General features: G+C 42.9%; 1 protein-coding gene across 2 annotated transcripts in view; it reads left to right on the top strand.

The window, feature by feature from the left end:
- Nucleotides 1-1,740: 1,740 nt before the first annotated feature.
- Nucleotides 1,741-17,617, top strand: part of ccny (cyclin Y) — a 49,828-nt gene continuing 33,951 nt past the window's right edge. Inside the window, exons 1-2 of one of the 2 annotated variants that reach the window (XM_071485699.1) lie at nt 1,741-2,287; nt 2,477-2,706. In XM_071485699.1, coding sequence (XP_071341800.1) covers nt 2,553-2,706 — 154 coding nt within the window. In that variant the 5' untranslated portion in view covers nt 1,741-2,287; nt 2,477-2,552. Of the gene's footprint in view, nt 2,707-17,617 lie in introns of both variants that reach the window. The other variant, XM_071485700.1, reaches the window with a different exon arrangement.

Here is a 17,617-nt window from a genome sequence, read left to right on the forward strand (position 1 = left end):
GCTTTTATGGCCAAGTTGAGTCTCATCCTTGGGTTTCTGCTCTGAACTGGATGTGCTGTCCTTCCAGTGATAGCTCGACTTAACGGCAAGGACTGTCACTGACTGTCTTTTGTTGCTTTTCATTGATGAGATTTATGTTGTGGAAGAGCTACGCTGTTATTGTACATGGAAAGGGGGCAGGCAAAATGAAAACTTAAAAGCAATGCCATTCTCCTCATGGATTTATTGCATTAAAAGCCAAAACGTGTAGGTTCTCTAGTCAGATATCGACCAACAAACCCTGATAAGAGAAGATTTAACACCCAAGGAAAGTGGTAAAGATGTAACTGAAGCTTGTGTTTGCTAGATAAAAAGATAACAGCTCAAATAAGCACGTTCAAAATATATGTTATTATTTTTTTGTGCTTCACTGTTTAGTGTTTGGTTGCAGTAACTGGGGGTTCCCATGTGCTGTTTGTGGGTGAGTCACAATTAGGGAAAAAAAATAATAAATAACAAAGGAAAGAATCCAATACCACTGAGACTTGCCTTGCACCTGGGCCTATTGTGAAACCTTATTCCTGTCCAGTGTACAACAAAACACAGGCCGCTTCCACACTGATACAGACAAAACTCTGTGGAATGCAGCAGTAGGGAAAAGGAAATACTGTGCGAGCGCAAACGAAACATGTCATTGTCTCTGGTGCTGTGGCTGATCACATGTAAAATGCTTCCAAACACGGCTATAGCACAGGTTAGTCTGTGATCTTGGTTAGCAGCACTTAAAACAGGTGCTTGTGTATCTTTCTGACAGTTTTAGGACGGATTCCTCCTCAGGTGACGTGAGCACAAAACTCTTCCAGATCACAAAATGCATTTTCTCGCAGAACCTGGAGCAGGCTGACATGCAGGCGCCCGCTGTCATTAGATGCGATGCAGCTGCAGCACCAGCAGGTTGTGCTGCAGCACCACGCCTGATCCTTGGGTGCAGCATTCTAACCTGTGGGATCATGCAACAAGCCCCTCTGTTCTCATGCATTCCTCAGTCTCCAGCATCACCAGCGTTAGTCCGAGGCGTCCACACCATATTGCACCGCATGTCAAGAAAACATGTGAATGGATTAAGGCTATTCCTCAGGACTCCACTTTGTTTACGTTAACCTCTGCTAATCCGATTTAATACTGAGAGAGATTAAGACTGAGCAGCCATTTTACTCTGACACAGGCAAAGCAAAGCTCCAATGGATTTGTCAGTCATCAGACAAGATCAAATAATTAACTGGCACACACAAATATGGGTAAGAAGGAAATGGCAGATGTCCATGTTTGGGTTCACTACAGCACATAAGCAGGGACACCGCTACAGCTGTAGAAGTCGTGGTAACTCATCTGTTTAAGATCAAATTCCTATATATTCTTAATTCATTGTTATTATAAGAACTGTAGATGAATATTGATGCAAAAGAACAAATCAATAATGGGCCCCTGGACCCCACTTGAATACTTAACAGGATTTTTTTCCACTTCATCCTATGCTATATTTTTCCCTGATTTATTGTGTCCCCCTCAGAGACTCTCATTATTGTCCATTTATCACACACTTGTAACCACCCACTTGAACCGGAACCTTTTCCATTGCAGCCTCAGCGCTGTAGGTTTTTAAGATATGTTTACGTGCTGCCGGAAATATTGTAATTTCTACCTGCATACACGTACGACCAATTTCCTTCAACAAATGGTTAAAGAAATATAAAAATGGAAAAGCATGAGTACGGAATCAGCAAAAGAAGCTAACAACGAACTCTGCTACTGTACGCTTTTTTAAATAAATTGTTTATGAAGTTGAACAAAAGGCAAATATTAGCCTACTACAACTTCCAGATGTTTTGAGTTAAAACTTTCCCCTTTTATTCTCCCAAATCATACTCATTTTTATTTTATTTCGGCGCGTCATTGGTTATAACAACTATTTGAGATCTATTTAAAATTGCAAAGCCATTTCTTATCTTTAGTCTCCGAATTTACGGGATGCTCCCGAAAGCAACGCGGCAGCGGATGTAGCAGCGGCAGCAGCGGTCTACATTACACAGGCAACCATGTAGCGCTGAGAGCAAAAACATCCTCTCCCGACCAACTGAAGGATCATGTCCTCATATTCATTCATGTCGCCATAAAGTAGCGGTGTGTCAAGATGTGTGTGTGAAGAAAAGCGGACTCGCGTACGGGAATCACAAGGCGAGGGAGTCGACAGTGAAACCGACGCCTGTTCTACAGAGGCACTATCTGCCCTCGCCTGGAGGTTCGGAAGGTACGGCGGGCTGCTCCGGATTTATCAGCCTCCGCTGGGGTTGATCAGCTTTGAAATGACTCCGCTTGTCCAGCTGAGCACATTTTAGAGCAGAGGGAAGGCGTGTAGCGCCGGCGGACAGCGGGCCAGTTTGTAGTTTGCACCAGGTCTGTCTGTCCGCGTTACCGCCCCGTTTTTTCTCTCTTGTAGTGGCGCTAACAGCAAAGCGAGAGGGCTGAAGGCAGGGTACACTGTTGGGACGGGACTAGTCGCCAAAACTCACACCATGGGGAATACAACCTCCTGCTGCGTGTCGTCGAGCCCCAAACACCGGAGGAACAACCACTCCAGGCTGGAGACGTACCGGCCGGAGCCGGAGCTGAGTCGCGAAGACACGGGCTGCAACCTCCAGCACATCAGCGACAGAGAAAATATAGATGGTGAGACTTCCCCGCTCTCCACTCGTGTCTGAATGACATTTAAATGGCCTGAGATAAGAAAATAACAACACAAATGATTATTATTGTTATGATTATTATTACGGTCCATGGTAACATGGTAGTGGTTAGTGTAAATGCTCACGCCTCTGCAGATTTAGGCTGCAGGATTAACAGATAATGAGAACTTGCCACATCTGTGCCCCGGACCCACCCACCCATCCATTACACCAATAACTACAATACTGTAGGCTTCCTTTTCATTGAACCTCCAGCATGTTGGAAGCCAGAGCCGCAGGGCAGTGGTTTCCAGGGTTTCAAATGAGGAGTCCCCTGATACTCTGAGCCATTTGCTGCAGGTCTGCTTTCAGAAAGAAGGTCTTATGATCATTTCAGCGTTCACTGATCCCTTCCATCCATATCATAACAAGCTTTGATGTTGGAGCTGGTTTGAACAAAACCTGGAGATCTGTGCTCTGTGGTCTACTTTGTCTCTTGGTTTGGCTTATTAGCTTTAAAAAAAAACCTGGGAATCCCTGCCTGCTAGGCGTGGATGTTGTCATTTTCACAGTCCAGAAGGCTCAGGGAGACATGACTCCATGACTTGACCTCGAGCTTGCGTCATCTTCACTATGTGTCCGTGTGTGAAAGGGCGCATAGGGTTTTGACAGTGTTTTGAAGGGTGAGTGTGAATTTGTGATCCAGTGGGAGGTGATGTGATAATGATGGATAGTGTTTATGGCAGGGTGTCCCTTCACTTCCTTTGGGGAGCTGAGTGGGAAATGACCAACATCACATTTTAACCCTCATTAACACCAGCACAGCCACGTTCTGCTGTACATTTAAGCACCAGTGTTTTGTGGTTGCCTCAGGAGAATGTGGAAGAGTTTAGCAAAGCTGCTTTTGGCTGGTTAAAGGTTAGCACAGATGCTTAAGACAAAAGATGCTTTGATCTGTAATTCACCGGAATAGAAATATAGTTTTGAGATGGAATTCCTTGAAGCACGATTGTGTTGATTTCATCAGGATCTATTGACGTGTTAAGTGTGTCTAATTGTGTATCATTGACAAAAAAAATCTGTAGGAATCCCAGTGATTAGTGAGGAAATGGGAAGGAGAGGGAGGCCAGAAAGGAAATCATCCCAGCATGCCACCACAGTCAGGAAATTACCAGTGATGCTTGAGGAAATGTGCAGTTATTAGAAATCATGAAACATTAACAGGAACTAATCCTGATGCTAGTTGTTGGAGCAAACTCGATTCAGGTCACGGCTCATCCACCAACTTGGCATCACACTGTCTCAGTCCTCAAAATGAGTCAAGATCATGGCTTCTGTCCTGCAGCAGACCACAGTGGATACAAACAGCAGAAAGAGCCCCCTCACAGGGTGGTATGATGTCAGCCAAAAACAGGTCAAAATGTCACTTGGACTTATGTCTGTCTCAGTCTTTCTGGCATGGCAGGTTTCTTCCCAGAGCTGTACTGCTCAGTCTAAATGATGTGCTGCAGAAAGGTTCAGTCAGCCTCGCTGTAGTCCTCCCTGTGGGGATTGGACTCCCTGGAGAGAGTAATCAGGAAGGCCTCGGGGACTGAACTGCGCCTTCTTCAGCAACTTTGTAATTGATGGAGCAGGCATGGAATAGGTCGAATGTGGGTTTTAATGACCAGATTAAACATTACAAAATTACACTGTAATTTTGGACTAGAGCTTCCAAAAGAGAGTTTTTTTGCTGACAGGCCATCCATATATCCATTTTCTGATCTGGATCGGGGCAGTACCAGACATCCTTTCTGCCTAGTTACATCCTCCTGGACCTCCTGGGGAATCCCAAGGCACTCCTGAGACAGATAGGATATATAATGCCTCCCAGCATGTTCTGGGTCCACCCAGGGCTGTGCACCTAGTTGGACCTGCCTGGAACACTTCCACAGGGAGGAGTCCAGGTGCGATCCTAAACAACTGTCTGAGCCACCTTAACCAGGTCCTCTCTATGTGCAGAAGCAGTAGCTCAGAGTTTGGATGGGTGAACCCAGACACCTTACAAAGGAAACTTGAGTTTGGTTGCTTATATTCGTTCTTTCAGTCATTAGTGTTTGATGATCAGTCAGTTGTTTCAGTCGTTTTCCAAGCTAAAATGTAAAAGCGTCCCCTAGCTCCAGCTTCTGAAATGTGCTTTTGTTTTGTCATCTGTGATAAAATAAAATAAGTGATAAAATAATCTGGAGGTAAAAATAGTAGTTTGTTGTGTTCCCATAATCATTGCATGTACATTTCTTGCCAGAACAGGAGGTCACTCTCGAGGTTAATTCTTTTGTTGTCTTGTGAGTAGACAAGAGTTCAAAATGACCAACAAATCCACACACAAAGCTTGGGATTGTGTCTGTTAAAATAAATGTCGTGATGAAAGGAAAGGGAGAGCGAGAGCAGGTCTCAAGCTGGTTTTTAGTGTTTGTCCAAAGCTGTTTACACAAGTCTTTAGGCAGCGACCCTTTGACCCTGTCACTGCAGCTCTAATGGCATTCCACAGCCAGAAGAGTCCTATGCACATCCTGTGGAGGAACACAGCTCGGCCCATGCAAAAATGAGTACTGTAGGTCACCAAGCCCAAGCTTGGCTGGAGTAAAGAGCTGTGTAATCTTGAGTACAGTGTGAACAGTAAATATTGAAATGTGCAAGGAGATCATGTGACTCAAGGAGATTTGATATCTTTCTTATGAACGAGTGAGAACATAGGGGCTGAAATGTTTATCTCGACTCTCATATAGACGGGCAGCGTGATGGAAATCTGTTGTGTGCTGCAGGCTCGACTGCAACAGTGGAGCCAGCCCTGTAAACATGAGGGTCGCTGACTGACTGAGTGATCAAGTTACACCACGGGTCAGCTCTCCCATTGGTCATTGCTCTTTCTAAATGATTTTGCATGAACTAGAAGTGTTGACAATTAGCGCCTTTGTCACTAGAGTTATTCACTTTTAAGACTCCTTCACTGACTAAATGTCATAGCCACAAATCTTGTGACTTTTTGAACAAACCGTAGCCACTTTTAGTAGAAGAGTCGACATTGTGCAAAGTTGGGTTTTCCCTCAGCAGACACACCTCTCTATGTTGACCACACATCGCTGCCGTGAATGAGCCTCTAACTTTCTCTCTGACTAAAGTAAATGCAGCTGAAAGCACAGCTGATGTCTCTAACTTGTGTGTTTGGTGTTGACAGACAGAAGTTGTGGTTATAAAATCAGGAACATGTAGTCCCTACACAGGTATGCATTAAAACAAGGGCTTTTGTTGTGTATCTTACTTTTTTTTTTTGTCCCTGTTTATTTTGCTTTTCTTGTTGTTTCCATTGTTACTTTTTTATTTTTGTATTGGGTGACTAAAGATTTTCTAAACACCTTCTGGATGGTACTGTCCTGTAGATAGAGGTGTTCATGGGGGGGCCAAGGACAGTGGATCAGGGTTAGAGATCCAGATCTGTAGGGGTGTGTGTTAGAATAAGTGTATGCTAACTGGTGGGTTAAGAAAATGAATGTGGAAGAGTGGAGTGGAAGTGGAAGAAGAGCTGATGAGGTTGGGAAATGACAGAAAATGAGGACAGGGAAAGAACAGGAGATTTACACGGACTGTAGGTTTTGGATTTTTATTTAGAGTTTAAATAGGAAAAATGTATCAACTTGAAGCTCTTTGTTTAATCTCCACCAATAAAGTTGAATAAAACAGCAGTTTTTGCTCCTATAGTCTTAAATATAATCTCTGTGCACATGACAATGCAAAACACGCTGTCGAGAGCATAGCCACCAAATCCACAGGCAGTGATAACCATAACCAGGAAGCCATGATGGCCAATCAGAAGCCTGAAAAAAAAAAAGTGTCAGCAGTTACAGTAGAGAAACAACAGCGACATTACAAGCCAAAAACTCAGTTTTCCTCATCTGCACAACAAGACTGAGACCTGACTTTCTGAAAGTCCTCACACTGGCCAGAGTTTTCCAAAAGATGCTGAAATGGAGTTTGCATGTGGACGAAACACATAGACAAAGCTTTGTTTTAAAAACACCCCTGGACAGGGCCTTAATGTGTTGTGTTTCAGGCACTAGTTCTGTTGTCAGACAACGGAAACAGAAAAACATGTAAATGAGAACAGCTTCACGGGGAATTCATGTGTATTAGAATACTGTACATGTGATCACAGACAGTAGCAGAGGAGGCTTTGACCTAATCTTGTTTGATTTGGTTTTAACTCAACAAAATAATGTGGTTTTGTTTGCATACAGTGCATGAATGCTTCTGCTTGTCTTGTGTCTTTTTGTGCGGATACATTGAGCATGTGATTACACAAAATCAGCCATGAGAACTGCTGACAGTGGTGATGACACACGTGGACACTCTCCCATGTGCGCAAACATAACACACAGCGCTCATTGAACGGCCTTCTTCCAAGTAAAAAAAAAAAAATGTGGCCCCTTACACAAATCAGCTGTATAATCTGATTTGCCAGAGCGATTGCCTGCTCTCTATACATCTCCCCTGTGTCCTGATCATAATTTAAATGTCAGTCAGAGGTAGAGGCTGGAGATTCATGCCTGTTCTGACGGCTCATATATCTCTGTGTGTTCAGTTTGTCGTGCTGTATATCTTCGGTTGTACTTCACAGCATGTATAGGTTTGCCAATACCAGGGCACAGCACTCTTTAGCACATCACTCGTCTTTGACTGCGATAAATACGTTGACTACTACAGACATACAGGCCTGAAGGGTACTTAAGTTTTTATGGTTGCTATCAACACAAAGGTTAAGTAATTGACTCCCAAGGGGAGGAAATCACTCATGAAATACTCCCACTTCCCAGCTAGCGTTTGTCGACCGGTGGTCTGTGTGGTCACTGAGCAGATTCCACGGTCGAGATGCTTTCCAGTCTAAATGTGTTTAATATGAAAAATGCATAGGTAGTTACATAAGGAAAGGTACGTCTATAAATGGTGGCTTCTTTGGATGTTTGTCAGACAGCAGCAGCGGTGTGGGTATAAAGGCTTCACACAGCACAAAATATCTCTTCACACCTTTATTTTAAAACAAAAAAATCCAGCAGGAGGGAGTGGCAATGTAAGTAGAAAGAAATGGAAAAATCATCGCAACTTTTCTTGATCATGATGACATTTTCACTGCGGCAATTTGCTATATTTTTTCTTTTTTAATCTTATTTTTAGCACAAGGGAAACGGCATCAGTAGCAGCCCTTTTCTTAGCTCCTTTTGAGAAAAAAATAGGCATGCTGAAGAGGATGTTTGGAATAATAGGAGAGGAATATGGAAGAAAAGATTTATCACAGATTACATGTTGTCATCTACATGCATCTCATCTATCTCAACACGACCAGGGTCAGTGGCTCTGCAGCACTCTGCAGAAAGGGACCCTCTAAACAGCTGAGCTATTTTTAGCCTAATTTGATCAGAGAACATTGTAATGTTGTATTTCTGCACAGCGGCTCGAAGCGAAGGTGATGTCTTACAAATGGACAGGAAAGGGAAGGAGAAATGGAGGACAGAACAGATGGATCTCTCACCCTGTTTGGGTTTTACTTAACGCTGATATCTGTAAATGAGCAGTGGCTCCAAGCCCACCGTTTGTCTCTGTCTCATCAGTGTTAAAGTTAGTTATTTCTGGAGTATACACACACACACACATATATTGATGAGTCTTGCTTGCAGGCTAATTGAAATCTGGACATGGATTATTCATGCCTGGTTGATGAGCCTGGGGAGTCTCCTAACTATGAATTCCAGACGAGTTGACCTACATGTTCGGTGTATGATACTATGGTGTTGTGATTGTTGATGAGGCGAAAACTCTCATTATAGTGTCTTTAAGTCCGAGGTAAAGATTTGCACATTTAAACTCAATTCAAATTCAATTTCTAAGATGGGCACATTTACAAACAGCTGTTCCCAAAAGCTGCATGTAAGAGGCAAAAGCCAGCAACACATCTGACCAGAGAAATGATGAATTCATTAAACATGGAAATCGTTGAACAGCATGAATAACCATGTGCATATTTTGTTGAAAAGATGCAAAAGACAGTGGATGTTCCCCCCACTTGTGTTAAAAGTTTGACCCTTGACTACAATCTGATGAGCCGTCTAGAACCTGAACAGCAGACATCACATTTTCATTCACAATTACATTTTCAGAGTTAAATCCTCAGTTGTTATTAAACAGCCACTGTTTTATACAGGAAGAAATCAGTCATACAAGATGCAGCAATACAGTCTGGGTTTTATATAGAGCGCCTGATGATGGGGTGGGATGCACAGATCACTGATATGCTCGTAGGAAAGTGCTGATTTTAAATGTGTCTAAAAAGGTTAAAATCAGGGAGGAAGTAAACCTCACGGAGCGAAGGTGGAGAGCAGATATGTCTGAACTTTGAGCGAAGCAGCAGCACCCAGAAAAGTAATAAAGTATTATAATTTAGTGACGTGTCGGTGACACTCCACCTTGTTTCTGTGATTCACTCTGAGTTGGTCTCTCAGAGTCCTCCGGTCTGGAACTGCCACCATCCTGCTGCTGCCTCATTATTTCAGGTTGTGGATACACTGATATGATTGTTGGGGTATGTTATGTTCTGTGATTTTTATCTGACGAGGAACTTCCTGATGTATTTGCATGCCAAACGACAGAGGTGCAACTTAAAACTCTGACCCTGACATAATTTGAACACGCAACCTTCTGATCTGGAGTCAGACGTCTCGCACTTGCTCCTTTTCTCGCATGACATTCAGAGTTTACATGAAAAGCTGGTGGTTTGAACTGGACCTTCAAACCACTATCTCCCTTTGCTATTGTACGGTGTACAGGCAGAAATATGCTCGGTCCTTGACTGGTAGTTTGGCTGAGACTGATGGTTTGAACATTGACTGACAGGTGTGAACCATATGAAACATTTGACTGTTGCACTTCATCATCTGCAGCATCCTGTCCTTTGATGTATGTGGTTCAAGTCTTTGATGAGGTAAAGCACAATGGGGTGAATGTTGATTTGATTTGAGATTCTGTCTTGAGTATTGTGCACAGTCCAGGTGGATCTCAGTGATTCCATTAGAAGTGTTTGTGTTTCTAATTTGACAAATACCTTGCTGATGTATTTGCATGCCAAAGCATAGAGGGGCAACTTAAAACTCGGACCCCACCGTGATTTGAACATGCAACCTTCTGATCTGCAGTTAGATGTGCTACTGTTGTGCCACACGAGAGCAGGTCACGGAGGGGTTGAGCAAATCCTCCTTTACAGCAAAATAAGACTGTATCCATTTGAAAAAGTAAAATATTTTCGGTTCATTATGAAACTGTGTTGGGACTTATCAGACTGCAGCAGAGGAGTAGGCGGTCCTTCAGTGTGAGCTGATGTATATAGAGCTATCCACTTGTGATCAGATCACTGATGACATGTTAATGTCAGGTCTGAACAGGGCCAAACTGTTTTCTTTGTCAGTGTCATAAAGTTCAGTATTTACTCTTGTCAGTCATGCCGGGCTGCAGACTCAGGTGGACGTGATATACAGGTTTTGATCTTGGGATAAAAGAGTGTATCAGATCAGTAACTGGTATCAGCAGATGCTGATAGCAGATAACTGGAGAGAGAAAAAGTCAGATTATTGCCTCCCTAATGCATAATGCTTTCAGTACAAATATGTGTTCCAAGCTTTTCAAACAAACTTAATCTACATTTTATAAAGTAAAAGACCATGACTTTTATTGGGTTGCCAGTTTTACAGTTAATTTGACAGTTTTGACAGGAACAAAAAGCCAGTTCCACAATGTGTCAAATATTGGCAGTAAAAATAATGTTTGGCTGCTTCTTAAAGTCAATTTCTGCCAATAGCATGCCATCAATATTGATTTGTCTCAACCACAGATACAATGTTTTGCTGAGTCTTTGGCATTTCTCTTGCCTGCTGACGACACAATCTATTGCCACAAACTCAGTTTCTACTGGTATTTATTCTCCTCCAACTGCAGTTTGTTGAATTACAGTCAGTGCAGTTCCACCTCATTCACTGGGTATGAAACTTTGTTTGTCCAGGGATAGTGTGTTGAAGACAAACGGAAAGGCCTGCTTAACAGCCAGGCCTTGAGCCATATTCAGAAAGTTCAGACACATGTTGACATCTGGCAGCTGACCTGTGCAACCACAGTCCTTTACTCAGCATTACTGCTGGAGAAAGTGTGGTTGAAGTGCCTTGGTCAAATGCAACATGCTGAGAGATGGATTGATTTCTGATGTAGTCCTGTCAGCCTACAGCTCTCTCCTCATGTTTGTCTGTATGGGTGTTGTGTTTAAGGTCCCATATTGTATAAAGGTAGATGTCCATGTGTTTTTGATTATAAAGCAGGTCTAGGTTAGGTCTATATTAATAATGTGAAAGTATCAAAGCCTCAGTCCACAGAGAAATGCACACAGCCTGTATTCAGAAACTGAGCCTTAAAACCAGCCGTCAGGGCTTCTGGAACTTTGTGATGTCACAACAAAGCAGTCACTGCTCTCAGAAATGCCTCAAGCCCCGCCCACCCAGACACACAATCCAACTTTGCAGGATTTGGTTTACTTGAGTGTTTACCTGAAATCTGCCACATTTTTTATTGGATCACTCAGAAAACAGTCTGCAAATCAGAAGAGAGGCTCAGAGTCTCTCCTCTGATTGGCTCATTGACCTGTTGTTACCAGAGCTCCAGAGAGAAGCCAGGGAGAGGAGATGTTAAACTACACTGAGATGGTTTTTGGTTCACACCACAAATATATCTTCTGATGGATATAAACGCTTCAGGTAAAACACTGGAGAAGTGTCAAATATGGGACCTTTAAGACTGTCTGCACTGACAGGACAGCAACAGTGTTTAAAACGGGAGACAAACTGGAAGCTTGCTCTGGACTGCCAACACAAGGGCTGCAACAACTAGCAAATTGCAGAAGCAGTTGTTGTAAGATTCTGAATCACATCTTCTTCCAGTCACTGCCTCTTATAAACATATTCATGTTCTTGACCACTTCTCATTTTGCTAACAAAAGCTGGCAATTTCCCAGAAGGAATAGCAAATCATTTCAGAGGGAACAGTTTCCATTTAAAAAAACAAATGAACTGATTCACAGAGTGTTGAATGAAAATATAATTGCCTGTGACAATCTCATTGTGGTGTCTCGTTTGGCTCGACTCGGCCTACGCATGGGAAGATGCATCTGCTGCCCACAAATTACCTGCTCGTGTGTTCGCTCGTAGTGATCCCGTCTCCTGAGAAACTCACACTGTAATGGTTTTCTGCCACTTCTGATTAAGAGATGGGAGGAAGCCTCTGTATCACTGATCAATAATGGTCATTAAAATAAGAGAATGTGTCTCTGTGTGAGGGATATGTCAGGAGTTCATTACCTTCCAGTATTATTCATTTGAAATCTTCTTACACCCAGTCTGGTAAGAGAGAGTGTAGTGGGGAAGAGTGAGGCATTAGGTGTCGTTCTCACTGTGGTTGATCACTTGAGTACACAGTTAAGTTCAAAAGTTGAGGTCTACATTTTCAGAATAATTCTCTCATTGTGTGAAAACCTTGAAATTGAACTCTTTCTTTCTTTGGACCTGCCTTTGCTTTGTGCTCATACCAGAAAAATGATGATGGGAAACTTTAGCAAAATTTCTCAAATGCATTTTAATCAACATGAGACGGACACTTCTTTCCTCCAACCGATTTATCATTGACATTGTGTCACATTATAGGATGTCAACATTTATAAGGGCTTATGGGCAGAAGACTTGTCAAAGTCCAGTCATGTCCAGACAGAGCTACTCATAGGTGTGTTTGAAGTCAGCCCTGCAGCTGTCCTGGGACTAAGTGGAATCTGAAAAAGGGTTTCCTCTCCTGGCTGTACTGGATATTTTCATTGGAGCAAGTTGATACTGCTAAAAGAAATTGTGAAATGAAATTGCCTAAACCAATTGTTCCCAACCTTTTTCAACTCATGGAACCTCTTGACAATCTCATAAATGTTGGTGGTAAATAATATGTTCTCAGAGAACTTTTTATTTCAGTGATAACGACGGAACATGCAGTATTGAACTGAAAGCAGGGGAAGTATACAATGTGGACCAGTAGCAAAGTGTTTTCAACATTTTTAATGTTTTTAAAGGTCATTTCTTTTTGTACAGTTAGTATTGTATTGCAGATGATTTGGCGGCCCACTTGCAGAACCACCGGATGGGAACCACTGGCTTAACTTTTATGTTTGTTTTTGTTTTGGTCCTTCAAAGCGTTAAACTCAGGCTTTTTCAGGACGGCCGTGTCGTGAAGCGTGGGAATGTCACTGGTCTTTGTGATCCAAGTCTTCACTTTGTTTGGAGTGTGCTCCTCAAATCCAACTCATCAAGAGTGTGTGGTTCTTGTAAGCAGAGAAAAAAACCCCACAGTGAATGCCCATGGTTTAGAGTTTAAGTAGATTCCCATCAGTGCTCTTGAATGGTTTAATCAGAAATCAGCTTACATAATACAGTCTGTCTAGTTGCTCGCTGAAGTGGTGCTTTCAACTACATGCACGCTTGGGAACGGGACACGATGGCAATTAGATGTGGTGTTTGGGAGCTCAAGAGATGGTTTGGGCACAGCTGTCAGCACGTCACTTATATGACTAGCAAAATTTGTGCTGCAGACTGGGCAGGACTGTTTTGTCTTGATTTGAGCAGAGAGGACAGAGACACAGTCTATCGACAGGAGAAGTTTACAGGGATAATCTGTGGGACCATGTTTGACCTGACTGAGCTCTTCACAATAGGACTTAAAGTAGGGATTTGCATTTATTACCTCACACCCTACTCTGATCAAGTGAAAGAGACAAGAGTCCAGGTCTTGCCTGAGGTCTAGGGTGGTTTGTTAAAAGTAATTATTACTGAAAACTCTAAAGCTAATGGATAGCATTATGCTATCCCTTTCTCTTCCATACATTGCTTAAATGTTTTTTCTGACCAAAAGCCACCTGTTTGAGCCTAGAACAGCCAGATACATCAGCAGAGCTTTTACCTGCCTCATTACCCAAAGTTAAAATGCCCCTTAGCAAAGCCATTAACCCCTAAAGCGCACTGTCTGGGGATAACAAGAGGGGAAGAAATGATGGGGATAAAAGTAAAAATTTCCTTATCAATCCTAGGATTTATTCAACTGTTAAGAAAGGAATAAAAACGTCATTATTTTAAGGTTGATATTGATTCATTTATTTAAGACCCAGTGGGTTCTGATGGGGTTTTACAGGAAGGAGACTATTCTCAGCCAGTAATAGATAAAACCCTTCAACCTATCTGAGGACATAAGACTCTAAGGTCTAACTAAGTTTATATCCTTCAAGATTCATGGTTGTCAGTGAACAGCAACAAGATCGATGCGTAATCTCCTTAAAATCAAAGAGACTATGTGGATCACTGTGGCGTAATAAGCTGTATCTCTGCCTGTGCCTCAAGAGATCCCAAATAAAATGATCAAACTCAAAGTTAAACCTCACTCGAGCAAATGGAGATGGGAGTTCAGTTAAAATTAGAGTGTCATAATGACTGGAGGCGACAGAGGGAGGTGGAAATGCAAAGATTCACACATCCATCCTCATGACATCAGCCCCACAGCTGCAGCTGCTGGGACTTTCTGAATAAACTGCACCGTGTGAATGAAGTAGATCACAGTTTTCCCTCAGAAATATTGCCTTCCTGCTTAACCAATAAACTCCAACCCATAAGGTGGATTTATTAACAGTGCAGACCCTCTGCAAGGCTACACTGTAAAGCTTATTTTAATGTAATCTCTTGCTAAACCCCAGCATCATTAAACCAAGGCAAGAAATTGTAACTGAAAATGAGTTTACTATAATATGTCCTATCTTCACACAGGAAATTGAGAAACAGGCATAACTGTCAATCTGGAAGCAGTTTTCAAATTTCAGATTTGACACATGCTGGTAATTACAGTCACACATTGCTCCCCACGTGCCTGATTAGCTCGCCCTGATACGGCAGGGGAACGGAGTGCGTGTTGTTTATGGTGGCTCTGGTGGAGTTGGGGCTAATTTAGCCAGCTAACTGAGCATGCAGCCATCAGATGGGACCACTGCAGTCGCTGCTGCTGGTGGTTTGGTGAGCAGGTGTGGAGGTAATTACATGCTGCTGATTGGCTGTTGGAAGTTGACCTGGACACCATGGCAGCCAGTACAGTCACCAACAGACAGCTTGACTGGACCCAGTGGTTCATCGCAGCGGTTTGGTTCTGTGTAACTGTGGTGCAGATAATGCACCATCTGCCATCTATAAAGAGGGATGTTGTTTTTCAATTTACACAATCACAAAATGTCCATACTGTAAAATTCTACTTTTAGTTGCCCCTTCAAGAGTTTGTGTTAGAAAGGTTGATATTGTGTGGGTGTGTGTATTGTATTGATGGCACACATTATTATTATTATCCTGGTGTGTTTGTGTTGATTTATGTATGTGTACATGAGCGTATGTGTTGTGTGGAAATGTAAACACAGACAGAGTATGGTGGAGCTTGGCACAGATGGCCTTCCTGACGTCCTCGGCTCCTTTCACAGCTTGATCCCGGATGAACCAGAGAGAGAGAGAGAGAGAGAGGATTTAAAACAGAGCTGTGAGGGGAGCACAGGGTGGTGGCAGGATAATGCATCACATCTGAACAGTTTTTACACTGAAAAAAAGTGTAAAAACTGAACACTTTTCTCATATCTAAACTTAAATGTCCCATATGTTGAAAATGGGCTGCTGGGTTGGGTACAGTTAACCAACTATAAGTTAAGGACAGAAAGTCTTGTTAGGAGTCCTGTTGAAGAAACCCAACAGAACACACCATTTGGGGTGTACCACTCCTATTTTAGCTGCAGTGTGCAGGTTAATGGCCAACAGTAAACTGTCAGAGTGGGTGAGTGGGAGTGAGGGTGTGGCTGCTGTCAGGCCGGACAGGGGAGTGCTGATTGGAGCAGAACTGGGTGAGCGGTACCAGCTGTGAATGTAGCTGTAGTCTTTTAGAATCAAAGAGTGCATACAGCCATTATAATAAGATGTGCAGCGTGATTGGCTTTTATTTACTAGCTGCTAAATAGAGGCAAGATTCATGCTTAATTATTTTCTGCTGCATTATAGAATGAAACATAACAGATGTACATAACTGCTATGGTTGCCTGCTAGTGATGCATGGACCATGTTCTGCAGAGCCAGATGGACAATGGCAGGAGAGGGATGTGAGGGGTCACACTTTCTTTTGAAACATTATCATGTCGGATGTTTTAAAACATGCATCTTATCTTCACATTTCCCTCGATGCCAGGAGTGGAGCAGTACCACTGATCTGCAGGAAAACTTGATTTCTCTATGTCACACAGTGTTTGTTTCTGCCCCTAATTGCCCATCCCTTGCTCATGTGTCAGCACTCATATGATCCTGGTGCCCTATCACTCAGCTGCTCCTTTGCACCATTGCTGCACCATAATCACCCAGTGTGTATTGATGGATGCTATGGCAGTGCTCTGTGTCTGTGGGTTTATGTCTGTGTGTATCTGTAATTACAGTTGTGGCATTTCTCAGTATGTTGGGCAGCAGCGGTTGCTTGTTTTTCTTTGTCCCCTCACCTGGGTTGATTCTTCACTGCTCTGTGAGAGCTCTGTGAGAGCAGTGAAGTGCAAAAGTTAGACTGGCCATTCTCACAGGCAGATCGTCCCTGAAGTATCTGTCCAGACAGCAGTCATTGTGTGATAAGTTGGCTATACTTACTTTTTGCTTTCTAATGGTCAAAATTTGAGGAAATCAATGTATTTGTCATCTGTCTATAAACTGCTTCCAATGCCTGCACTGTGGCACATGTTTTTACTCTGTGTCGTTCAGCCCTCATGGAAAATAATGACTTGTCCATCAGAAGGGCAATGTGTGAAGGTGTGAATGAAAGAAAAATGAACGCAGTGGTTTCTTTACCAGTGTCCTGCGTTGTCTAGTGTCTCCGCATCATCAAACACAGCAACACTCAGCAGCTATTAGTGCAGTGTAGTGTACAAGCAGGTGGGAGAGGCAGAGAGATAGATAGAGCAATAGAAAGGAAAAAAAAGACAGTGAGCCCAGCTGTCTGTCTTTGCCTTTGATGAGCTTGCCTCTACCATCTGAATCGTTTCAAGCCAGCGTTGCCTAGTTACAGCGAGCAGAGGATGCAGGGATGGGAGGAGAGAGAAACAGGGAGGGTGGGTTTATGGCTGTCATCAGTGTAGAGTAAATGAGTCCTCTCCCTGCTCATGGACTCTTCAACCTCTAACATCCCGTATGTCTAACTCATTGCTCTCTCCTTCTCTTGCTCTGACTCTCTCTCTCAGTCTGTCTCACACACACACACACACACACACACACAGAACACATCAAAAAGAAACAAAACAGTCTCCCTCTTTTCACACAGTCTTCTACTTTGAGGGGTTTTTATCTTCACAAATATGGATCTGACGCTTTGATGGAACTGTGCCTGTAAAATCTGTATTGTATATATGATATGACAGTTCATCTTTGTAATAAGGGTAGTGGAACTGGTAAATGTTTCTGCTCTGCTCTTCATCAACTTTTCACAGTATTGTATGATTGTGCATCACTGTTATTTTCTAACTAGCTAAGAAGCAGCGCGTCATGTCCTATGGGCAGCAGCATTTCACATCAGGCAATGTGAAACTTTTATTATACTTCCTAGCATATGCACAAACAGACAGCTACAGACACCACGGACACTTAGTTGTTTTTACACTCCTTTCCAGTCTGCTTGGAGTTTGTATAGAGGAGCACGCGCGCAGTAGTTGCCCTTGTAGTGTAACGTCCCTGCAGGCTGGTGTGGACACAACCAGGGGTGGGTGATCTGAG

The sequence above is a fragment of the Trachinotus anak genome, unplaced genomic scaffold (genome assembly GCF_046630095.1).
Source record: "Trachinotus anak isolate AG129_WGS33_773 ecotype Australia unplaced genomic scaffold, CSIRO_AGI_Tana_v1 ptg000009l, whole genome shotgun sequence".
NCBI classification, from domain to species: Eukaryota; Metazoa; Chordata; class Actinopteri; order Carangiformes; family Carangidae; genus Trachinotus; species Trachinotus anak.